This window comes from Sander lucioperca, chromosome 6 (genome assembly GCF_008315115.2).
Source record: "Sander lucioperca isolate FBNREF2018 chromosome 6, SLUC_FBN_1.2, whole genome shotgun sequence".
Taxonomy (NCBI): domain Eukaryota; kingdom Metazoa; phylum Chordata; class Actinopteri; order Perciformes; family Percidae; genus Sander; species Sander lucioperca.
In genome coordinates, this window is record NC_050178.1 from 41224108 (window position 1) to 41251241 (window position 27134).

General features: G+C 42.2%; 1 protein-coding gene across 16 annotated transcripts in view; it reads right to left on the bottom strand.

The window, feature by feature from the left end:
- Positions 1-27134, bottom strand: part of foxp1b (forkhead box P1b) — a 169590-nt gene that overhangs the window by 26238 nt on the left and 116218 nt on the right. For 11 of the 16 annotated variants that reach the window (XM_031280582.2, XM_031280537.2, XM_036001753.1 and 8 more), the window contains 4 exons: positions 10643-10780; positions 10303-10431; positions 6431-6581; positions 100-289 (listed from right to left, as the gene is read on the bottom strand). In XM_031280582.2, the coding sequence (XP_031136442.1) occupies positions 100-289; positions 6431-6581; positions 10303-10431; positions 10643-10780 (608 nt within the window). Of the gene's footprint in view, positions 1-99; positions 290-6430; positions 6582-10302; positions 10432-10642; positions 10781-18350; positions 18630-27134 lie in introns of those variants that run through there. The other 5 variants (XM_031280574.2, XM_036001754.1, XM_036001752.1 and 2 more) reach the window with 5 other exon arrangements.

Here is a 27134-nt window from a genome sequence, read left to right on the forward strand (position 1 = left end):
CTTCACTGACCCATGTTCTCATTGTGAGGAACGATGTGAAGACACGTGCAGGAAAAAAGAAAACAAAACGAGAAATACACAAACGTCCTTGAGACTCACCCTTCTCTCTTGTGACTCAGGTACTGCCCGTTGGTGGAGGCATGCTGGTTGAGGAGTGGGTTCTTAGGTGTTGCCGGGGAGGACAGGTCAAGGCCCCGGTGGCCGTTGTTGCTGCTGTTGTTGTGCTCCTCCTTCACATGAGCATTTGTCACCTCCTTCCACAGTTGCTGCAGCTCTGCTGGAATCATGCCTGAGACAAACAAATTGGATAATTAAATCAATTAGCAGCTAATCCAACTCTCTTCTTCATCACTTAATTAAATCAAAGCGTCTGTAAACAAAGCCGAGTATTAATTAGAAAATATTCCACTACAGGGTAATGCACTGAGAGCTCTTGCCTCCCCTCCTCTCCGCCACCTCCTTCTCTCCCTCCCATTTGTCCTGTGATCTGAAGTGTGTTTGTATACACAAATCCCTGGCATTCACGCAGATTTCATGCCCACAGAGTAAATAATTAACACCCAGACAAGGCATGAAATCTGAATAATCACCATAATTTTCTCTCAACAACAGAGATGTGCACAACATACACAACAAAAAGTTTACAATAGCAACACTAGAAAACATCCCACCCCTGCCTCCTTGAGAAACAGGACCCTGGGGTAATATTCTCAAAAGCGCATTAATGTGCAAAATACTTAAAGCTCTGCACCGCCTCCAATTGACACAGCAGACTTAAACCTCATTTAACAAGTCAAGCACACTGCAGCTCACACAGCCCTTTGAAAAAAAAAAATCCCTTGAAGACAGAAGACATTTTTCTGTGTGCTGGAAACACATCTACCAAGTGCATGTGTTTTCTTCTGCCTATGAGTGACAGTGGTCCCGACACCCAGGGCCAGAGCCGGGATGAAGAAGGATAATGCTGTGTTTGTGCACCCCACGTTCCATGTCTGGGAGAAGAGAGCCTTTGTTTGCACATAATACATGTGTCCATCTATGCTGTGTGTCGGTTACTGTGCCTGAGAAGTCTGCTTTCATTTGACACAAATGAGGATAAAGCTGATACGTAAAATAAGATCAAGCCTCACGGGTGCAGAATCTGTGGCTATTTTCAGTCAAAACATACCACATCTGGGTAACCCTGATTTTAATAGCGTACTAAAAGATCTAATAGGGGAATATGTGGATTTGTATTGGGTATTCAAATCTGTGCTTAAATAAGCCATATGTTTTAACCATGGTGAAAGAAGCCCTTGGATACGTGGTGAATTTAACCACAGAGCAAATGGGCAAGACCGCTCGTTTAACATTACAATTAATTAAATCCATTCTCAAAATGAGCACTGGCGAATGAAAGATGATTTGCACATGCTTATCTTCTTGGGTTTATATTCTCCGGATCCCCCCCCTCTCCCCGTTTCTCATCACCAGCTCTATAGATACCAGAAGTGCTCCTTTCAAGCACCAGATTGTAATACATTGTGTGCAGAATGCTTAGTCTTAATTTATTCCTGTTGTGGAAAATAACTGTGAGGTGAAGATCTCAATGCGATCAGCAAAAATATTTTTAATGTGATAAGCTACTAAAGATTTTAATTATGCTGGTAATGGAGAACATTGGCCTAATGAGGCGGAGGACTCCAGAGAGATGCAGGGGCTAAGAACTGTGAAATGAGTCTGATAGAATTGCTGTAAATTCACACTAGATCGTTTGCATATCAAAGAGCAGGAAATGATTACAGGACAAATCAATAACCTTTCCACGTTCCAAGAAGCGTCTTTCCTCATTGGAATATTTCAACACACTAGCTCTATTCTGCCTGCCTGTATTCCCCCTTATTCTCTTCATCGCCATTGATGTGCCCTAATGGAAGTGCACGTCCATGACAGGCTAAACATGCTTAATATTGCGCTCTGTGTCATAGCATGCTAATCCACAGCTTGCTCATTTCCAGTTGCATTTTCAAAGGATCAATTGTTGTGATGGTATGAGGAGACTTTGGAGCAAAAGTTTATTTTGTTTCTTTCTTCTTTTTTTTTTTCTGTGATGGCTGGTTGGGAAGCGGAAGGTCACTGGTGATGCGAGTGTCCTGCGCTCCGACAGCGGGAACAATCATTTTCCCCCCACTTGGTGCCCGGTGACAGTGGGCGATGTATTTTTAGCCGATGTGCTTGACAGGGCGGCCCACACTGGCTCAATTACCCAGCAGTCCTGGTGACCCCGACACCACTGTTTACTCAGATGAAACCGCAGCGGATAGACCGGTCTGATGAGAGAGGTAACAGAGTGGGACCAAGCTGTCTCTTTCTGAATCTAGTCCCTAGTTTTATTGCTCTCCGTTCGCCTCTTCCCTCTCGGTACTCCTATCTAACCCTAACCTCTTCAAACTCAACAGCAGCTATGGCTCATGATTCCACATAAGTGACAATAAAATATCATTACACAAATGTCTCAGAGGGTATTATATTTTGTGTTTGGACAAAATGCATTGAGTTGCTCTCCATCTGATTACTGTGGGACACATAATGACATTGATCTGTAAATCCTCTTTCTTGGGTCCCCAGTTTGTCCATCCTTTAAATGCCGGATTGGTTTATCTTTCCCCTTTCCATTTTTCAACACAACTATTCCACTCATTACGACTGGGAAATACGGACAAGCACTTTAAAAAATGTATGTTGTTGGGACACTTGATTGATCACCGGCCTCCCAACTCAATTTTACCTCTGCAGGTAGCTTTGGCAGAGAGACAGGCCGAGCTCTTCAACCTTTTCCTGTCCTTGTCCCCCTGTACCCAGGTGACCATGTTCAAGCAAGCAGAAAGTTGATTTAAGGTTCATAATGACATCAGTTGCAGGCCATCATCCCCCAAATAAAAAATGGCCCCCAGTGCTCCGGGCTCTTTAAACCGAGCTGTTACTTCTCACACACAGTGCTGGTGCCGTGGGGGGACAGTGACATCGCTATTAGTTTATTGTTCCGTCAGGCTGGGACCTTTACTGCACCCCTGTTTATGTTGCCGTAATCACTGGCCTGCTGATATGCACCCCTTAGGCCTGAAATATGTCCTGTCCTAATGCTGCAGGAACTATTACCAGTAGCCCACTGCTGGACGTATCAATCACTGACAGGTCAGCCGCATTACCCACCGCTGTCCCTGATGTGCTGCTGTTCTGTGAGCACTTCATGGCTCGCCACATTCTTTGCTTTCATATTACCGACAAATTTGTCTTGTCACTGTCCCACTGGCCTCTCCCAGACAGCTTAAATGATGTTGTGCAGCTACAAAAACTCACTCTCTTACAGAGCAACCTCAGAGGGTGTGCCTAAACACACACACACACACACACACACACACACACACACACACACACACACACACACACACACACACACACACACACACACACACACACACACACACACACACACCTGAGCAACATGAGCCTGAGCAACCACTGACTCACTTATCAGGTCAAGAGGACAGGCTTTTTGTGAGCAGGCGGAGGGGTAGGGTGGATCAAATTTATATTTATGAGAGTTATATCCTCCCCAAACACATTGTTGTAATTTATAACAGATAGCGTTTGGCCGCTTCCAAGACTTTGAACATTAATGTCAAAAGAATTTACGACAACAGAAACAAATTATACTCCAGATAATGTGAGCAATTGTTTTCAAAAACTGCTATCTACAAGTTCATACTTAATTAGTGCTATCAAATGTTTGAAAGGCTAATTCAAATGCATTCATTCAGTCCATCGTTTTGGCAGAAAAAAATGATCCTCTATGACTCTAATCCATCTCAGCCAACAATGTAACTAAGCAAGAGACTGAAAAATTAGCTGCAAACTGCATCATAGTACCCAAAACACACCTGCAGATTGCACACCTACTTTTCTTTAATTACTCCGTTACAGTGACCTATTATTTGAAAACCTTTTGTTTCTTTCATTGTCTTGGCAAATGAAAAAAATAACAAAAAAATAGAGTAGATTGCATTTGCTAACAGTGGCTTCCTAAAATAATTATACCGACATCTATATTTTGAAATGAAAAAATCATCAGTTAAAAAGTCATGCCAATTTACTGCCCCCGAGTTTGAATCCATAATCAACGGGACCCAAAAAGAGCAGATCAACTCATCACTTCCTGACGCAGTGCTAACTGCTAGCTGAGTATTGCAGATTAGATCTGAGCACCATAGGCCTGGCCCACTGATGCATGAAAGAGTTTAGTGATGTGGAAAACAGAAAGGTCATCAATAACTTTAAACAGTCAAGCAGAAAATGTGTAGCATAGGAAGACAAACCGGGTGCCTGAATACTATCCTAAGTGTTGTAACAGCTGTCGGAGGCACAGAGTTAACCACCGATGGATTGGGACAAACTAACCAGGTTCGACTGGTTGTAACAAACACAAATTGTACATGTGGGGAGATACAGTGCCTCATCTTCCAGAAATGATCCTCTCAGTTTAGAGTACAATTAATTTCAATACACTGGGTGGACAGTGGAAAATTCCTTATAAAATTAAAATCATATTTGTCTCACTCAGAATTAAAAAGTAAGATTATCTCTTATGATTCTTCAACTAAACATATTTCCTTTTAACAATTCCTACTTTCATTGTGTCTATGAGACCTTATGGTATCGTATGGTGATGCACTGTAGGAGGCTAAAATGATTTATCTTTTGTCACGTGGTGATATACCTTAGAGAGAAATTTAGTGTGGTGTGGTCCTCTGTATTAATGCAATGCAATTAATGACTTAAATCACTGTTTTAATAGAATTAACTGTGCAGCCCTGACAAAGTAAAAGGTAAAAGGGATATCAATTCAATACACCTACTCTTTTGACATGGTGAGATGCCTTGGAGGTATTTGACGATGACACAGTATAAACAGGATGTTCTGGGACTGTTGTGAAATCCATCAAAAGTACAGTACCTAGAAATATCAACACATACTGCTTTGCTCAAGGGGTGTGTGTGTGTGTGTGTTTGCCAGACATCTGACACAGAGCAATTCAGCAAAGCACACTCACAACCCAACAGCGCTCCACGCCTGTGCCCATGGCTATCGTCTGCGAGTTGATGAGTAATTCCATACCCAGTCCAAACAATAACAGCACTGTACAAACTGTGTTTGTGTTTGCCTAATACCTAAGCACCCCCCTGGCCCCCTCCTCCCTCCCGTTTTTATCGCCCTTATCTTGTTATTTCAAAACTGTTTGTCTTAGCTGGGAATGAATAGTCAATGTCATGTTCTAAAGCCCTTATGACGCCTCCTTTGTCACAAGGAGACCACTCCTTAACAAATATATTAAAGAATAAATAAGGAAATAAACTTCCTGGCCAAACAAAAAGTATTGACTCCCTATCAAGTAACGGGCGGTTTCACAATGACAAGTTCACTGGCAGTTTACGAACAATAGATCCAGTCTTCAGTCAGGCTGAAGGAGACTGCCACCAGGATGCCAATCACAGGCACAGGAGAGAGAGTTCACGGACAAAGCTAGGACACTCTCAACAGTGGGATATTTTACTTCTAAAGTTTCAGATGATAACTGTAGCACACCACAATCAAACTGCCATGGTGCAGTGAACAGTGAACTCAGACAACAGGCATAAGATGCCATTTAATAATGTTGTGTTGAGTGAACATTTACTGAACAGTAGGTGTGTCCTGAGCCAGTGAAACCACGTACACTATGTGGCTGCATACTTAAGTGGTGCTTTGTTCACTTTGACTAAGCAAATTTGTACAGGCATTGTAGCAGAGCAATAACAGTAGCAGATGACACAACTCTGAATATACAGATATACAAACCTACATAAGCTGCAATGTTAAAATAGATTGTTGGTAAAACTGGTGTGTGAAAACATTGAAAACTGTTTCTAAATTGACACACCAACAGCTCTGCATGACAGCGATGTAACTTGTTAGCAGGTTTCACTGTGCCTTATACAGACCGCTGATTAAAATCCTCCTCCAGTACAACTGTATACTTTCTCTGGTTAGATATTTAAAGTAGAATTGTCCATATTATATAAAAATAATAACAGTCACAAGCTGTGTTTAGAAAATAACTCCCATAATAAGGAAATCAACTGACCAATATGGGATTTTTAAATACAAGGTCAGGGTCACCCAATAAATCAATAAACAGATGTATTAGCATAACCCTGATCTCCATTGTTTTAGTTTTATAACCCAGATTAAATCTAAAAAAAGAGGCGTTGGATCTTCCCCAGACATAACTTTGTTGCAGTGTTTTGTTACCAAAAATGCTCCTGTGGAGCAATTGAGTACTGATGGACAGGATATACGACAAAGTGCAGTGGGCCAGTAGTTCAATACAGTGCTGTGATATTAGGTACTGACCCTGAGTGAGGGAGTGCAGTGGCAGGCCGGTCTGTCCAGGCTGGATTGTGAGCAGCCCTTGTCTCTGAAGGTTGAGCAGATGTTGCTGCTGGACCTGCTGGACCTGCAGGAGCTGCTGCTGGAAGGCCAACTGCTGGGCTGACACCTGCTGCTAGTGGAATACGCACACGCACACACACACACAGAAAGATAGAGGGGCACACCATAAGCAAACACATATATACAGTAGACGCACAACAGCAAGTGCAAACATGTAAAGCTGAATTTCAGGTTTGTGCATTACTGGATTCATGTATGCAGAACATTGAAGAGAGCATTTGGAGTTCAAGACCACAGAGTTCATAGGTTGTAAAATGTAACACTTTAGAACAACATGTCCTTTTTTTTTTCTTTTTAAAGATTATTATTGGGCTTCACCGCCTTTATGTGATAGGACAGCTAGGTGAGAAAGGGGAGAGAGGGGGGGGGAGACATGCAGGAAATCGTCACAGGTCGGACTCAAACCCTGGACCTCTGCGTCGAGGCATAAACCTCTCAGTATATGTGCGCCTGCTCTACCCACCGAGCCAACCCGGCCACATAGAGCAACATGTTCATTCATAAAACACAAAGTTAATGGGTTTTGCGCGTGCTAACGCACAATGGCACAGTGTAATTTTCATAAATTTTGCCTTTAGTGTGGGTTTGTCTGTGCCCACTTAAGACAGGTAGAGCATACATCTCTCTCTCTCTCTTAATTAACGAGGAGTCGGGAGGCAAATGACAAACAATGAAACAACATAGTTAATCATTCATAATAAGAGCCACAGGAATTTAATTACAGCCATTCATAATTCAGCAAACAACGTGTGACTAAATCAGAGTGCTTAATAACCACCCTAGCAACTCTCACAACTCTCCCAGGCATGGCGCTGAGCTCAGGGATACACTCTTCCCCCCAACCAGCGCAGCAAGCTTTGTTCCGTCACATACAGTGGACTGACTGAGAGACATAGCTGTTTTGTTGATCTAACTGTGTCATCAAGGACTTTTTTTAATGAAAAGCTGTTGTGTCTTTACTGATTTAAGGGTTAGGGGGAACATTTTTGGCACTGGTTAAGTGAAATGTGTGAACTTTGATAGGATGAAAAAAGTGACAGAGAGAAGAGACAAAAATAAAACGGAGAAAAAGAAAGTCAGTGTAATAATAAATAATAAATAGAAGGAAATTATCTAATATCCCCAATCTCCTATGAGTCAAAACAAATGAGCGATGTTATTAAGATAACAGCGGCAGAGGAGAGAGATGACTTTTAACCCGTTCGTCAATCCCTGCTCTCAACAAAACCACAGTCAACCCACCAAAATGCCTTTTATTATTAAATATTATAATTATTACCAAATAAACATTAACATCTATCAGGGCACATTTTGTATTTTCTAATAGATAAGGTTAAAAAAAAAGCATGCCTGAGACTCAACAGGATACTAGGCTTGTTTATGAGTATACAAGGCCAGTTTTCAATCAGGTGGGAGGAGAGGATGGGGGCACTAAAAGCAGTGCAGGGGCTGCCAAGCTGTGCACCGCACCCTGTTACCAAACACAGGATACACCACTTTGTTTACTTCTCACAATTGAGTGCATACAAAAAAAGGTCCCGGTACAACGCGGCTGTCAGGTCACTTGCTGGCGGCTCTGAAACCACTGAAACAGCCAGATAAAAACGTGTTCCCTACGCGCCCCCCCCCCCCCCCCCCCCCTTCCTCTCCCTCCTCCTGCCCCACACCCTGCCTGCTGCTCCTTCATCGGCTCACTGAAAATAAAGCTCTGGGCAGAACTGGTCTATTACAGCGAGAGTGTTCGTCTCGTTGGATCAATCAGGGGAGGAAGGCACTTTGACAGTGGTAGCAGAGGGTCATAATTGAGAGTAACCACATTCATTCACAGGCTCATGTGTGATCTAAACCAAAATGAGAGAAGAGGAAAGTGAGATAGAGAGAGGAGAGAGAGAGAGAAACTTGGTAAAGATCTCACGGGGGTTTCAGTAAATTCGGGATGCAGGTGGCCTATGATATTCTCTGATCTCTCCTATTTATAAAAAAAAAAGAGGTGGTTGGTGGTGGTTCTCCCCCCCCCCTCCATCACTGTGAAAAAAGTTTCTCATGTCTTTGGTGCTCTGGCTCCTCACTGACAGCCTGAGACAAAGATAACGGTGCTACGGGGGTGGGAGTTCACAGGGAACAATGTCTTTCATCAAAACGCTAAATAAATAGAGGGTGGCTTTTCTGAAGAAAAGAAGGAAGAAAGGAAAATCAAGTATTGCAAGTGAATTTAACTCTCTCCCCTTCACGTTTTTTTTTTCTCTTCCTTCTGGTCCCATCAGCTGACAGGAGCTCCTGTGCGCTCCCAGCATGCAGACACATTAAAAACCCCAGACCCAATAGACCAAATAAGAGGTTAACAAGAAGTGGCACGAGGGAGAGAAAAATACAGTCCCTGACAAATGATAAAGAGTGACACTGGCAGGCCTTTATTGTCAAGCTTCAAATATAAAGTTAAAGATCTTTGAAAAACTAAATTTTGATGTCTTTAAAATAAAAGAGGCACAAAGCAACAACAGGGGGTTATTGTCTGGCAGCCACAGGGGAGTCACTGCATAATTCTTATTCTGTCTTTTGATGGCTGCTAGAAATGCGACTGAAAAAAGCGAGAGCGATGGGGAGAGAAAGAAAACATCGGCAGAGGGGGAGAGCCTCTTGAGGCTGCATCCATTTCCTGTGATCATACATAATATGCTTCAAAAGTTGTTTTTTCTTTTATTCTCATGCTCCATTCAACTGATCAATTGCCCCGCCTCCCCCTTCTTTTCTCCCTTGCTCCTCTAGTGTTTACATCAGATGAGGCTTGGTGACAGGCCCTATCTGAGACCGCGGAGCTCTGCTGTCATGTTGATTTATGGGAGCATCACGCCACAACTTGTCCAAACTGAAGCCCGCAGTTCATTAATTAGGGAGCTACGACTTTGAAGTTGGGAGCTTCGACAGGACACGGACGTGTGTGAGTGTGAGCGTGAGCACGCGTGGATGTGTGTGTGCGTCTTGCTTTTAACATCGGACTTAATTTTCTATGCTTTCCTCTACTCTCCAAACATGGTACTCAATGGCGACAAGAGCAAAAATTCCCAGATTGTCTTTGAACTTCTTCTGACCGTACAATAATAATTTGCTTTTTGCACAGTGATGCCTGTATCCTCCAGTCATTAACACACATTAGGCCGCTGCCTATGAGCAAGCCCTGCTGTACTGGAGGGAGCGAAGTGAAGAGAGCGAGAAAGATGGAGAAGAAGAAAAAAAAAAAAAACTCAACACAGGCAACAAAGCTGGGAGCGCTCTCTGCACTGATATCTCACAATTACATGCCTTCTCTTCCTCTGCCATTTCCATGTTAATTACCGAGAAATGCCTCTCAGATTTATATTCTCCCTGTTCCTGCCTTTCTCCCTTCTGCCTTTCATTATGTCCTACACGAGGCTCACAGGAGCGGTCATCTCTTTGTTGCATAGGGCACTTGTTTACTTGAAAAAAAGAAGAAAAAAAATAGAACAATGGGCCGAGGCTCAGGTTCTATAAAATATTATACATTTAATGTGGAGACGGTTCCAGAAAAAGAGACACTGTATTCTTAGCACAGTATCAGTCAGTTGTTGCCATTTATCCAGCAAGTCTGACATGCTAATCAGAAGCATGAGTGCACTTGATTCTCCCCCTCTCCTCTCTACTTTAACCACAGTCTGAAAGCAGATGGGGTTGAGGGAGGGAGCACACATGCCTTCCATGCTCTGTCTGGCCAACGGGTTTGGTAATGGCAGGCGGTTGGAGTGATGTCAGCCTACCTCTTTACTCTGCTTGCTGCCTGCATGCTGCTGCTGTTGCTGTTGCTGATGCTGCTGCTGCTGCTGCTGCTGTAAAAGCTGGAGGTGGAGCTGTTCCTGCTGCTTCTTGTAGAACTCTTGGAGTTGCTGCTGCAGAAGAGACGGAAGGTGACATGTGAGTGAAAGTCTCGTTTAAACTCAGCAGTGGGGTTTGTGAGAATTTTCAATACTTTGAGGAATGTTGTCTTTGAGGTTTGGAAAAAAGAAAAAAGAGAGAAGCTCAAAGTGAATTTATCTTTGTCTCTATAGATAAGATTTTCAGACAAAATGATTCATGACATGAATGCCAGATGTACATTACCTGCTGTAACATGAGGGCCTGTTGCTGCTGGAGAAGAACCTGGAGCTGCTGAGGGCTCAGGACTTGCTGCTGAAGGATTTGCTGCATCTGCTGAGGAGTTATCACTTGAGGTGTCATCATAGCCACTGAAACTGGAACCTGCACAGACACACAAAATGAGCAGACTGATGTAAAAAAAAAACAAAAAAAACCACAAGTCCACTAATAGAGAACAGAATTATTATAGGAAATCAAAAGCAGAGCATCTTCTATACCCACGCACAAGTGTGCTAAAGCCTATCCCAGCATGCAATAGGCGAGAAGTTGGAGATCATTGACAAACAATACTACTCAACAAAAGAATATATAAAATATATTCTATAATATATATAAAATGTCCCCTTGCTTTTGAGTGTCATCTTGATGTGTTACAAGCTGCACATACCTTCCACCAAACACACAAACACACACACACACACACACACACACACACACACACACACACATTTCAACCCCTCTAACCGTTATGACACCACACCAGACTGAGGCGGGCTAAAGGACACAAGACAGCCAGGAGTGGATCAGGCCTGTGGAGTAAAGGGCCAGCACATCCACCCCAACCTCCATCCTCCGCTTTCCCCTCTCACACACAACCCCTCAGCACCATCGGATATGATCCGCATCTGCTGAGATTCTTCTCAGACCTCGCCGTTTATACAACATGGAAAATATGCTATACCTGAGGACATTAAAAGATTGCTTAAAAAATGCTGCGGTTTGCTCATCGCACACGCACAACATGTCATGTGAGAACATTTCATTAGAGACGCTGTCAACAGCGATCTATTATTGTGAAGATACAGAGTGCCTGGAGGAGGAGCCACGGTGAGGAACACGCAGGCCTCTAACTAACTCCCAGTAGAAAGGTGTGAGTGCATGACTCCTCAAAACAAGTGATTTGTTGTGACACTGAAAGAGCCCCCACAGTTGTCAGGGTGCCTTAATTGCTCCGGCAGCGTAGGGGACTCGGAGTGTGTCTGGATGCTGCCACTCACTGCTATGATGTGCAACACCATTAAAAGCTCCTTTCTTTGACATTCGGTTGACAAACAGAAACTAAGACGTACTTGATAGTGCTGCGTCTTTGCAGCTGTTAACATGTTGTGGCGATGGTTCTTTTGTGTATGTGCATGTTAGTAATGTATGTGCATAAGTGTGTGTTAAAATGTGCTTTGTATCGCTCAGGCTGATGTCAGCAGCTGACAGAGCGGACAGTCTTGTCGGTGACAGTCTGTCTTTACCAAGGTTACCCAAATTGTGTGGCTGCCTTATAGCTAATGACACCCCTTTGAATTTTTCATGCATTTCTGAATGTAATTTCGCTGTTTAAAATCTCGGCCGGACACTAAGGGGCTTTTCTTGACACACACCCTGCATGCATATCACCTTATTCATTCTCCCCACTGTAGCATAAAACAAAAACAAAGCACTGCCATAATGAACAGCTTGTACTGCAAATGCAGAGGAAAGGGCAGTGATGTCAAATAGGACAGACCAGCTTTGATGCTCTACGTTAACTTTATTGAGCAGTGCCAGACTACACTGTGCTGTGTTTTTCTAGCCCCAAGAGAATGAAGGAGGCTAAGCCCCACCCAGGACTAACACACACTTCACATTTCTCATTTCAAGCACCAGGCGTAGGAGCGCGAGGAGGAAAAAATGCAATATTAATTCCCCCCTGTATTATGTCTTAATAGGCAGTTCATCTTGACTTTTGCACATGACTTGTCCTGTCATTTGCATAGCCTGGCCCTCCCATTTCCTAATTTCACAGTCATTATCCACTGAAGTCCTTTTTTCTGGGCATCGCTAATTTTGATGAACTATTTTGAAGGTCAACCAAGCAGCCCTGTGTTGCTGACATGCAAGCGCCATACATGATGTGATATATAGTTCCCGTCTAAACATGACATTTACCCCCCACGCACACCGAGGATAAATAATAATGCCCATTTTTTAAGGTTTGCTTTAACTGCATGCATTAAAAATCTACTCCATACTTGTCATGCTCTATTTTTTACTACCGTGCTAAAGCTGTAAATTTTGTCTTATTTTCAAATGTATAATCATTTTGTCATGCCATATTATATAGAGTGTGATGTGAAAAAAGGGAGAGCAAACTCCATGTTAACACAGAGATTTTACACACTTCAGCTCTCAATAGCTGCCAATTTCATTACAAATTACACTGAGATTTCCTTCAATTTAACCGTCTTAATTCTTTACACCTTGGGTGTATATCTCATCATGGTTTCACACTTTGCCTTGTCAGGAGCGTCTGGCTCACAGTAACTACAGCTAGAGCAGCTTCCTCTGTGCACAGCCCCAGCAAGAGGCTATTACAGACCCCCATTTTATTACCCATTACTACTGAGGTCATTAGCAGCAAGAGGGATTGTACGCTTCTTAACCTATTGATCAATGTAACTACTACCATTTAATCCTGTGCTGAAGGAGTGAAAATCTGCCTAAGACTGGATCCTATTGAGAGGAAGGGCGGGAGGGAGCACTTTAACTGAAAAATATTGCCCTGGCCGCTGTATCATGCCCATTTAACGCAAACACAGGACGCCAGTCGCCATTTAGAGCACTCCCATATGGTGCACTCCCTTTTCTCCTGGATAACATCATGACTCCAGATGATCCACAAAAAAATATATCACCATCTAAAGATGTAGGTGTCTAAAAGGAGACTCATACTGGGCTAATAACGGGAGGGATCCACTGAGCCCAGCTCTAATCTACTCTACCAATATGAGGGTGTGAAAAAGAGGACATTCTGAGGATGCCAGAAATAGCTGACGTTTATGAATTTCACGAAGGTGTGGTGCTCTCCAGGTGCCTCCCATACATAAACATTGAAACCTGGAACATTCTCACACAGCTGCAGAGTGACTGGAGGCAATATACTGTACCAGCACAGGCCTGCTGGCAACACACACACACACACACACACACACACACACACACACACACACACACACACACACACACACACACACACACACAAATCTAAACTGTGGCATGTTAACTGTCACAAGCACATACAAGCACATGTGCACAGCAAAACAACGTTTTCCATATGGAGTGAGCAAGTACTGGCAATGTCTATTCAGTATAAAATTAATATGGAATAATGGACAAAACATTAACAAATGAAATCAATCATGATTAATTTAAACATGTTAAATGTTTAAATTATTACCAAAACTAAATATTCCTTTTGTCTAACATATGGATCAGCCATATCCTAATTCTCTGCACCACCTCTGACCACACAAAAAACACACACACACACACACACACACACACACACACACACACACACACACACACACACACATGCGGTATAGAAAGCATTTGGCATTAAAGGACACATACAGTAAGCCAACTTCAAGAGGAAAAGCGCAACATAAGATTATCTAATGAGGGAACACAAACCGCATATCTGAAAACGTTCACTGATTCAGAGTTAATGAAGATGCTCCCCGAGCACCCCCTCCTATCACGAGTCAGAGGTCGAAGCCCGGTGAGAAGGAGTAGGGGTGAACGAGGCTGTAAGAAAGCCCCCTTTCCCCGACACTGAGGCAATTAAGAGGAACAGAAATGAGGGACGAGGAGGTGAATGTCAGTGAGACCGACACAGACGTTTCACTGGCCGCAAAGGTGCAGCTTGGCTGAAAGAAAAAAGGAAGAAAAAAAAAGGAGAATTATCAAATTTTCATTTGTGCTCCCTGGGGTCATCTTGTTTTGTAGGGGCATCAAATGGAATGGAGAAGTAAAAAAAGAAATAACAAGCCCTGGAGAAATCACAGAGTCTAGTCCGTTTGATGCTGTTGTTTTACTTTGGCCTGCCGTGGCGCATGGAAACGACTTCCCATCCTGACTATGATCTCGTGCATGAAAATGTAGCTGAAATGAGGATTTCACGGGAGCTATTGTACTTAAGTGATGTGCGAACATAATTAGTCGTCGACAAGACTGGAAAGACTAATTCCATATTATCCATTCAGGTTGATTGAAATCTCTGAGGTGGAGAGCATTTATTTCCCTCTAAAAAAAAAAAAAATAGACGCAGTTTATTCACACCAATAACCTTTTCCCCTAATAATCATAATGATAATAATAATAACAACAACATATTGGTGTATGAATTGTTACAAAACATACTTTGTGTACACAACACATTTTAGATCCTAGATTCTTTAGTAAGCCGAAAAAAATGCAAATGAAAAAAAAAGACAAGACAGAACGACCCGTCCCTACATGTGTTAAGACCTCCATTATTCCTTCCTCGTCATCCACAATCAATCAGTTTTAAAAATGTTTACAGCTCACATAAACAGGATAATCAGAGCCACATTTGGTCTTCGTTTACCATACACTATATATCCTGAATTAGGGGTGTAGGGGTGTGAGGGCTCAAATTATTTGAGCAACTGTAAAAACAAAAGTGAAGATTGCATTTTAATTAACTTTTTCGACTACAAACAAACAGATTTTCGCCGGAGCTGGTTCCAGTGTCGGGTTTAAACAAACAAACTGCACGGTGAAGAGAGCGAGCTCTCGCCCCAACAATAACAGCTGGACGCTGTTTCCCACACTGGAGGCAGCCACCACTGCAGGTGACCACTGCTGTGAGGGAAGCACACAGGGCACCACCCCACCACCCACACACACACACACACACACACACACACACACACACACACACACACACACACACACACACACACACACACACACACAGAGACACCATCGTTTGCATCACCATAAATGTTTAAGTATAGCCAGATATACAAATTGAAATTGACTATTTGTAGTTCAAAAAAATGTATGTAAATGGTGTTTCTTGTCAAAATAATACCATTATTAATAGTGGTCATATTAAAACAACAGTGATTCAGTTACACATTTCTAGAAAGGAGCCTTTCCAAATACAAACTAGAAACAAGAAATTCTGGTTCACAAAAAACCCTAAGTGCTTGGTTACATTTTGCCATGTGACTCAATGTCCTGTCACTCTTTTTGACCTATCAAGCCACACCTCCAAGTGCGTATTTCACAGCCACAGTTCTGAAACATGGCTTACAAATTCAGGGTGACAGCTACCATCCTACACACCACCGTCCACTGTTCTCACCTTTCCAGGAAACGCCTTACAGTACGATCACTGTTGGGGTGAACTGTGCGCCCGTGATCTACGGTTTGCCAGCTCTACACGGTTACGCAACGGTGCACGTTTTCAGATGCATTATTTGAGTCAGTTGAGATTTAATTAAGATCACTGCCTCTAAAATCCCTTTTAAATGAAACTGTAGTTAAAATACAATGGCTGACACATCCTCGTGCAGATTGTTTCTATTCTCTGCACACCAGCAACACAAAGCTAATCCTCGTTTCCATGACGGCAAACAAGAGGGCCACAAATTGTGTTGCTTCTTGACACTCTTAATGCAGTTGTGTTATGTGACTCATATAAAGTATACATGCAATTAATACAATGGTACAGAAAACAATTCTCAGCAGGTTTATAGCATTAACAAAACTCAGGATATGTCCAACTTGTTAATGTTCACACACAGCCCAAATAATATACTCTTATTTTCTCAGTGCAACATGTCAATACCATCACGTACCTTATTGTTTTAACAATATATAGGTTGTGACAGAGATGAGTGGTGAAAAAAGACCTTCTGCCATAAAACACTCTACACCATGTAATCATATAATTATCCTCCCATCTCAACCCTTTGAAACACATAGCATCTCAAGTGTAGAGTTAATCTTCCTATCTGAAACAGAGACGCACAACCTCCGAGCAGTAATAACCCTTAAAAAAAACAATGAATGAAAGCCTTTTTCACGTAACATGTTTTAGTCGGAAAAGCCAGGGGATAACAAGCAGAGAGCAGCTGGTGGCTCACTATATCACTGCTAAACTATTCCCCCGTCTCTCCTCTCTGTCTTGCCTGCCCGCTCCAGTACAAAGCAAAGACCGTCCCTGTAAAGGATATCCCAGCGAGCCGTGAGGCTGCGGCGGCCCCCTGTGCCCCCCTCTCTGGGTACACAGCTAATATCTGGTTGCCTATGTCATGGTTTAGAAATGACAGGTGCTCGCCGCCCCTCGCCTTGACAGGCCACTGCACAAATAACGCCCCTGCCTGAAAGGGCTAATGCACTACTAATGAACAATAAATCAACTTTGATTACAAACTGTCAACCCAATCAGCTCGCACTCCAGCTCTCCCAAACTGCGAGTCTCTGCACAGCTGCACGGCATTACGGTGCACACTGCCCCGTTTTAGGCTTCGCTCTCCTCCTCATCCATCCGATATTCGCCTCCACTATTTACCTCCATTTCTCCTTTCTTTCAGCACCCACTTTCTTAGCACTGATGCAAGGTGTTGAAACATTGCACCCAAAAAAGTTTCGGCTGAATGGTAAGTGCTAACAGAAAAAGCCAAAAACAGCACTCGGAAAAAGTGAATCACATGTGAGACCTTTCCATATCTTTCTATAGTTGCATGAGTGTATTACTTAAAATCATTGTATACTTGAGGTCATTGGACAACAGAAAATCAATAGCTGTCTTCTGTGTAAAACATCAAAGCTGTCAAATCAGACATAAACTTGACAGCAGAAATAAATGGAAGAAAATGACCACAACTTTCCCTCCTTAATGTATAATTAAGTCCCTTTGCTGGAAGAACAGAAACACACAAACACAGGCACGTACGAACATTCACACACTCCAACTTTGCAGGAAGATATGAGCGATGACATTTTTAGTGACAGCGCGTCTCCAACGTGGTTTTGTGGTGACGGTGTCAAATATAGAGCTGTGCCAGCCTGTCTTAATTCACTGTGACACCATGAGGAGAGTGAGGATTAGCCCAGGCCATAGCCTGAGAGCAAGCAAAGTCTGACCAGCACTCATTAACTCAGAAAAGCAAATCATCACAAAACACACAACCAGCTAAACCCAATGTATTACAAAAAAAAAGGAAAGACTTTCTGCCTATTTTACATGCCTTACCCTAGAAATATTCTCAACCTTACAGAAATAATATAATACTTTTCTGAAAAAAAAAAAAAAATTTAAAAGTGCAAACCTTTCCCGTTTTTCCTAGGACTCTCAAACGACATACGGTACAGTACAGTACAGTAACGTAATGGATCCTGCTTAACTGGTTAGCTCACTATCAGCAAAGTAAACAAAACTAAACAAACAGCATGAAATAAAACTATGTATCTAGTTACTTTACTGTAACTGAGGAACTATCAAAGCTAAACAAACTGTTGCTAGAAGTAAAAGTGAAATGCTCAAAATCATCAACATCACAATACACAGATAAACCAAAGCAGCTAATCCAGACAGTCTTGTTTGCAATACATTCTGATACAGTAAATCTAATGTACATGACACCTGCTTTCTGTGTCAGGACAAGCCTGTAAACTGTCAGTGTCTCAACGGCAAAGTAAACCCTGGATAACTGCTTCCCTCACACAAACATGCATGACAAAATGAACCAATTACAATGATACAACATCAGCGATAGACAGACAATGAAGCCTCCTTTTCTCTTTTTCCCCAGTCAAATTAAATTGTCAAGTTTTTTACACAAGAAAACAGGCAAAATCACAGAAATCAATCATATTGACAAACCTGACAAACTCCATTTAGCTGGCAGGGTAAACAGTGCTGGGCCACGCAGTGTGGAGTGAAGCAGAGCGGAGAGCAGAGCGGCGAGGGAAAGAGAGGGAGAGAGAGAGAGAGAGAGAGAGAGAGAGAGAGAGAGAGAGAGAGAGAGAGAGAGAGAGAGAGCGTGAGAGAGAGTGGGAGAGAGAGAGAGGCAGAGGCACACGGGCTGGCAGGCAGGGAGGCTGAGAACAAGCGCTGCTGTGCTGTGGAGTCTCCAACCTTCCTCAGAATACAGACAGATTGCACGCGCAAGGTTGCTCCCTGGCTGACAAGATACAAAACTATCCAATCAACCACGCCCTTCTCCACCAATCACAACCAGCCCTCTAAACATAATCAATTCAAATGGGGCCACACAATAGGGAGCCGCGGGCTGGGCTGCAGGTGAACCCGTGCCTTTGTGCGGGGGCCCCTTTCAAAAAAAAAGAAAAGAAAAAAAAAGACACAGTTGACGGCTGTTAACCCTTTGACCCCTGCCGGGACTCCGGCCGTGCTATTGAAACAATGGGAGCCTAAAGAAAAGAGGCCCTTTAATTAAACAACAGATAAGTAAACACAGCTATCCAGCGGAAAGAAAGAAAACTGGCCGCGCTATCAGCCCCTTTATTGTTCTGCTAAATGGAATTGTTTACAGTGCTGGAACAAAGACACAACTCATTTCACTTGCTGAAAACAACAAATGCACAAACAGGCGCTTTGTACTTATTTGGACTTTTTCTTCCTTTTAAATTCCCCAAGCTGAAAAAAATACCACATGTATTTGATTTTAAAGTAAATAATGTATTTATGAGAACAGTTTGTTTTTGCCATGTATTTCCTCCACTAATGTTCACGTGTACACTTGTACTGTAGCACGCAACTAGTTGCAATATACTAAGACAAGTTGGTGTGTTTTTTGTCATAAAATCAACCAGAGCAGAATTAACTTTTTTTAAACACTTATTCTACAATTTGGCCTCAGACAAGCTAAAACCACTTACATTAATAACCGACATTACACCAGCTACAGAACCAGGCAATCCATCCAACTCCATCCCAATGAGAGCAATTAGCTGTCATAATATCATCACACTCTTTAACACCCATGTGCACTCAGTAAGGGGAAAAGACAGGAGAGAAAAAACAGGACCCTGCCACCTACTGGAGATTCTACTGAACTCACCAGGAGAGAGCGAAGGCAGCATGGCTCCTGTCAACGTATACGTATACTGTATATTAACCTTCTAGCTGAACATATCTTAGCTTTATCTAAATCCAACTATAAGTGCATTACATTCTATAGGAAATAAAAACATGAAGAAATGGAATAAGACCTATTTTTAGTTTTATTTAACAAAACAAATCAGATTCACTGACTTGTGCAACCCACTTAAAGGTTTTGAGAAAGGGCATGAGGCAAGATTAACACCTCACTTTGTTAATTATCATGACAATAAACACAGAGCTAAATAACAGAGCTCTAAAACAGCTCATATCAACAGCTATAAACCCTTCACCAAGGATGAAGGAATGTTCATGGGATGCATTCCAGTCCGCAAACACACAGGTAAAATAAACAGAGCGGCTGCATAACAAGCCACTGCTCTCATCTGCTAATAACTAACAATGAGCTCTGCTAAGCTGGCCTGACCTATATAAATTATTGACTGGGACACCTCAAGTGTCAAAAGTGACAATTCCAATACGTATCATAGTGAATAATTGAGTGGAAAAAAAGGCACTTTTAAAAAAAATATATATTATCTGACACCCTCAAGACGGCTCACACAAAAAAGACAGTGACATGCAGGCATGTGCTCGCACTCAACACACGCACAAACACACACACACATCCACAAAGTGGTTGAGGCTACAGCCACACTCTTCTCCCCCGGCACTCTCCCTGGGGTGGCATGTCGGCGTATTCTCAATAAAACACCTTCTTAGCAGTAATAGGCCACTGTTCTCATTTCAACGCTCCCAAAGGCCTCATGATAAATTTAGCAGACACACAGTTCAAGCTTCTCCTCTCACACACTGTCTTTCTAATCCATTGCCTCTGTGCCCGTGCCATGTAAAATAATTACACATATGTGTCGATGCGATACACACGCTATATACATTTTTTTTCCCCCCTTCTTCTACGCACAGAGAAACATCAATATCCTTGAGCCTTGAACCGGCGTCCCCTGTGATAGTTTACAGAGAGTGCTGAGCGATTGTGTTCATGACACAAGTGGATGACATTATATTTCCTGCTTGAGTTAGAGTGAAAGTATGAGTTAATGTCTGGTCTGGCCTGAGCTGTGCCGTGCTCCGCTCGGCACTGGCTAAAGATAACGTCTCGCCTCCAATTACACAGCCTTCCCAAAACACTAACAAAGCCAGTGAATAAGCTGCACCGGCATGCCAGCCAGTGTCTTACTGCTACTACAGAAATAGAACGAGAAAAGTGGAGGAAAATACAAAACGATAGTTATTCCTTTTCTTGAAAGGCTCTGGTGACCTGGACCATTTTCATGAGAAAACAAACACAGTCTGTTTCCCTGTGTGTGTGTAAAGTAAATCATTGTTTACTGATGGTGGGAGTCAGCAGGGCAGGTGTGGGACCTATATAAATAACAGCTGCTCTATATAATATCGCCAAGGCAACAAAAAATACCTCTTAGATCCACAACAGTACCATAATGTGTGATCTTCATATGATTTTTTTTATCTCAACATTAAGAGACACAAAGCATCCAATCAACTGTTTTCTTTTCCCCCCAAGTTACAGCAAAAACTTTGCACAGTTGAGAAAGATTTTGGTAACCCACTCACTTGCACTGGCATCATACAGGAGAGTTTTTCTATTTTGTTTTTTCTATTCTGAAGTTATAACTAAACTAAAAGTGATCTGGTCTTTTCCATTCAAGGCTCATTTTTTAAGAGCTTACTACATCAAGGTTTGACACACTGGCTTTTGTTCTTTTGTACTTCTCTTGATTTTTAATGTTATTCAAACTGCATTTATTTGAAAATGTAGTTTATTTTTCTGTACCCTTGTTCGAACTCAAGTGAAACTGTTTCATTGTTTTGATAGTTTTGAGTTTTATTTATTGTTGGTGCTGTATTAAAAAAAAGAAAAAAATCTGTTTAAATAAAGTGTATATCCATTGTTATGACATTACAGTGAACTCACCTTTTAACATCGGCAACCTACCAATACTCCCTCTGATACTTGGAATAAGTCATAGAGTGAATGAGGTTATCACCCGAAGCAGAGTGGAGTTACAGTAAGTCACGCCTGAGTCACCGTGTTCCCCCTGGTCTATTATATATGGGTTTGGTTATTTACTTTTAATTTCATCATTCAGGAAGACATTGTTTAGTCAGCACATGTTGCAAATACAGCAAAATATTTCCTGAGGTGATATGCCAGCCAGTATATAACAGAGCTTGTGTTTCAGCGTGTACCGTCTAGTGTGGTTTTTCACTTCGTCATAACAAGAACACTTTTGGGTTTGAACAACGTCGATATAAGGCGGTGGGGGAATTTCTGCCTTGTTTTGTTTGGTGATTGATTCATATTTGATTTCAATCAGAAACTATATTAATACACAGAAACTTTGAACACAGGAATTGTAATAAGCAATAACGATGGTTCTGTGGGGGCTGTGGAGATATAAAAATAACTACTACCACTAAATCTGAGACAAATAAGTATATGTATTAGTATATGTATAAAACACCTGTTATTGTATTGTTATAGGCTTTGATATGCAATCCTAAACATATTTGTATATATATATATATATATATATATATATATATATATATATATATATGTATGCAATCCTAAACATATTTGCATATATATATATATAATAGATTCCAGCAGAGTACAAGCAACTTTGTCATGTGGGTGGCTCTTGTCATCACTTTTTAAGGAACGCTCTCAATGTGGTACGCACACTAAGCGTACAGTACCGCTACCCACCATGATTAACTGTTTAGCTAACCCTTTCTGTGGTGCTATTAAACAGTATTTGTTAGCCTGTCCTGTTTCCAACACTAACCAATATTATTCCTGAGGAACATTAATGGAGGTAAAAGATATAGATGAGCACTCTACATATGAATTTATTTTAACCAATAAGGCTACATTTAAATGCAATGCTACTTTGACTTGGTGCTTTTTGCAGATTGGGTGTAACTACATGGATGACTATGATGGTTTACTGTACAGTGTCCAACACAAACATAAAACACAACTCCAAATGATGTTCTCATGTAGCTGAAGGCCCTTCTGTCTCTGGATCTCTCTCATGCTGTCTGAGCGACACAATATTTCTCAAGTGAAAATGGAATCAGAGAAATGCAAAGCTGTCAAAAAGTGTGGGACGACACCCAAAGAGAAACTGCATTGTGAGTGGATGCTGACTTGACTGCACCTTGCATAGCTGTTAGTGTTTATTAATGCTATGGTTGACTGTGCATCCATCCATCCTTCCACCCCTCCGCAAAGGGCGTGTGAATCACTCCAAACAACACACGCTTGACATCAAGATATAGTGCCAGAGGATGACACAAAGATACAACACATTTTAGGGGGAAATGTGTGTGTGTGTGTGTGTATCTGGGTGGATGACTGAGTGGGGTGGAGGGGTGAGAGGGTTCACTGCTTGAAGGGAAACATCAGGCCTCAAATGGAAAGAGGGTCCTGAAAAAGTGGCTCCCAGCGCTGTGACTGGAGTCAATTCGACAGTCATCGTCTTGGCTGGGAGGGGGGCCCCCCCCCCCCCCTCAGTTTCTGCTTGGCTGCGTGGAATTGGGACAGATGACTTCATTCCGACAGGATTATCCCCAACCTGGTTCTAATCTATACAGTACACATAATACATTTTTACAATATGACAAGGAAAACAAGCAGCAAAAGAGACGGCCTGATCCTGGGGTTCCGTGTGAGCACCGGCCGCGTTGTTGTGCTGATCATTCCTGACAGATTGGATCACCTCAAAGCAACGCATGCGTCAAAATGAGATTTCATTACAGCATCACCTTGAGACTTTTTACAAACACAAAGAGATGAACGTCTTCTGAGGCTCACGCACACAGCTGATGAATTATGGGATTTAACTCTTAGAGACACTTTGCAGACTGAAAGGGGAGCTATTCTGAACGATATATTCCCTAAAATATTGATGGCAACAGCGCATCCTGGAAGTAAAGAAGCAAAGACAAGTTCCACCAAGAGCATATTCAGGTAAAATAACACAGCTCTTAGAGGAATAGGTGGACATTTGTGCTCTTTTACCAAGAGGTAGATAAGAAGATTGATAACACTCATGTCTGTACACTAAATTTGACACGAGAGCCAGCAGCCAGTTAGCTTAGCTTACCTCAAAGACTGGAAACAGGAGGAAACAGCTAGCCTGGTTCAGTCCAAAAAAGTAACAAAATCCAACAACCAGCTCCTCTAAAGCTAACTAAATAACAACCGATTGTGTAAAGTGTAAAAACAACTCGTGGTTTATGGCCAATTCCTGGTGTGTCACAGTGACGACAAGACTCCAGGCTAGGTGTTTCCCTGTTTTCAGTCTTTGTGCTAAGCTAAGCTAAGAGGCTGCTGGCAGTGGCTACATATTTATCATAGAGACATGAGATTGGTATCAGTCTTCTCATCTAATGCTTATTCGCTAGAAAGTGAATAAGCGTATTTTCCAAAATGTCAAACTATTCCTTTTAGTCAGCCCGATGCAGTTTGAAAAACGGTACAAACTGTGAACACTTACGTTGGTTGGTGTAAGTGGTTACAACCACATATTCTGTGAATTATCTGCTGCTCTGTGCAAAACAACCTGCAGAGATTTGAACTTTAATAGGCTGGTTAATCTTGGCAATCTTAAAGTAGCTGTTAACAAAGAAAATCAATTAGAAATTGGCAATGCTTTAATTTGTGTTTTAAGAGAGTCCTTCCAATGTATTTTAACTGAATATAAATACAGGCATTTTGTCTTGGCCAGGTCTCCCTTGTGTGAAGAGAATCTTTATCTCAGAGAAACTCAGAACATTAATCCAGGTTCACTGTCACCTCGCCAATGGGCTACCACTGTCGTGCCACTTTGAGCCACTGGCCCACTGGGCTGCGGGAACACCACAAAATGCTGCCTCAGATCGCCTTGCAGCACTGGCTGAGCTCCAGCTGACAGGCTTTCGGCCTAGTGCTCTAATGACTTACAGATTGGAGCGCTGTGGTATACATGTGTCAGGACAATGCCATGGGCCTACTGCAAAAACAGTAGGAGAGGGAGAGAGAGAGCCAGCGGCTTCTCCCTGTCCTGTCAGACAGAGGGTTGGCCCCTGGATTGTGTCACATCGCGCTTCCCCCCAACAGACCACAAATGAAGGATGTGAAGAGCAAACGTGGGGAGGAGGGGCATTAGAGGGGTTCTCTACAACTTAAAAGGCTTTCATGCTGTAAACTGAAAATGCATTATCTTTTGACCTGGAGATGCCCTCTGTAAGGCTGTACACTATGGTGTGAAAACACAAAGAGAGAGAGACAGAGAGCAAGGGAAAAAGAAAAGAAGAAAAAAAGGAAAGGAGAAGAAATAAGTGTGGATTGTGGCTTCAACTGGTAAGAGTACAGATAAGAAAATTGTCTGCTGGCATGGTTTTGAAACATTATCAGTAGTTTTTCTGTGTCTGAAGAATAACAAGTGATGCACCTTTGACATCATGAAAATGTTCAATGCAACATTTATAAGAGATTAGTAAATAGTGTTTCTCATTTAAAAACAAAAGGCCATCACATTATTACAATAAATACAAAAAAACTATGAAATCTAAAGGATAAATATGACCTTTTAGCTTCAAATTATTTACAAAGAAGTGCTTCACTTAAATATTAAACATCAAAGCTCTCGATAGTAAGTACAGTGACGTAACCCTTCTCTATACGCAGACTATCTGCTCTGAATCTGGCAATTCATGTACTCTCATTACAATCAGTGCAGACATATTGCAGACAGAAACCAGTCAATGTCATTCAAGCCGCGTCGACACAGGGAACTTCAGCTGGCTGCCGGCCATACATCACACTGTACCAGTGACATGAATAATGAAGGCCAATCTCAGGCACAATCCTGGATGGGAAACAAGCATAATCTAGGCATTACACTGATAGCAAAGACACCATGTTGACACAACATATTCAGCCCAGTTGAATGCCACATAATCCCCTGTAGGAGGTGGATGCCTACCTAGGATCTCTCGCAATGAGGTGTAGTTAACCAGCCAGGCTCGCTAGCAACGCCACAAACGAGCTTCAATTCCCCCCCTCCTCTCACCTTGGTGCTGGTGGACTATCAGCGAGGGTCCGACAGTGTTGTTCCTAATTACCTATTTCTCCACTCCTGATCCTGCGGCTGGCATAATTAGTTACCTGGGGCTGCAATCCAATTTGAAGTGATGACAAGAAAGTGATCCATGAAAAAGTAATAAGTTAAATCCAATTTCAGCCTGCCTCTAATTAAATGCACATGGAACTAATGAGTCAAACCCTACCATTTCACTGATAATGGTAATTAGCGAGGTGGGAGTTGCCGGCTCTCGTTGTTGTGCCACTGTAGGTGTGAAGCGCAAAAGGTAAAAGCGGCGGCATGGTTTCTTTTAATCACACGTGTCATTCAGTCAATGTAATTTACTGGCTTTTTGACCAGTCAAGTATGTTTAGCTGCTTTCCAGCCTGCGTAGCAGCTGTTTGTATATCGAGTCTGATTAAAGCGCCTCTAGGCTGCTGAGTATACAGCGAAGGCATCTTCATCCAGAGGCAAGGGTGGGCAGTGTATGGGGGGAGGGGGTGTGGGGGGCACCCCTGTTGGAGATATAAAACCAAAGAGCCATTTAATGCTGATCAAGGATCCTGAGGCTTGTTTGACTCATATTTTTCCCCTCTTTACTACTCTATGCAGGTCATTTTTTTCAGCTGTTCTCTATATACCGTGCTTCATTATTTTTTGACTTGAATAAGGATGAATTGGAAAGTGAGTCACATCTCCAAATGAGTAAAAGTCTCTCTGCACATCTTCTTGTGCCTAATGGGAAGACCACTGAGATGAATGGAGTCCCGTCCGCAGATCAGGTGCTTTTATGGGGTGTCAGCTTACTACACAGCCTCATAATTGTTGGATCATGTTTTTTGATGACCCAGTCCACCTCAACGGAGAATCCTTATCCAGGCTGTGTGATGGAGATAATGAATGTTCTGTGTGAAGTGGCTTCTCTAGGCAAAGGTTTGTTCTTAAAAGAGGAAGTGATATGAGATTCTAACCGTTACCCTCTGGTGTTTCACAAAATGTGTTTGTGAGAGAGAGAGTATGAGAAAAGAGAGAAAACAAGAAAAAAACCTCAACACCACAAAACCATGAGTGATGGAAAAAAAAAAAAAAAAAAACAAGCCAACAAAAACAAATGTAATACATCCTCACACTAATGTTTATGTATGAACACTTGGCTTTAAACTATGCATGTGTATGTGGTTGAAGTGCGTTTAATTAGCAGAATATGTAATTCAGAGATAAACACACACTTGTCTGAACCTGTGGCTTTTTCATAATGGTAGTTTCAAGCCAGCAAAATATAACATACAACATTAGAGAGCAGGCAATTTACAGTGTTAGTTAGATACTACAGCAAGCCTGTGCTCTCTTCACAAGAACCGGGCAGGAGAGGAGAGGGGAGAGGAAGCGGGGGAAAGGGCCCGACTCTCTTTTCAATAGCTGAGTG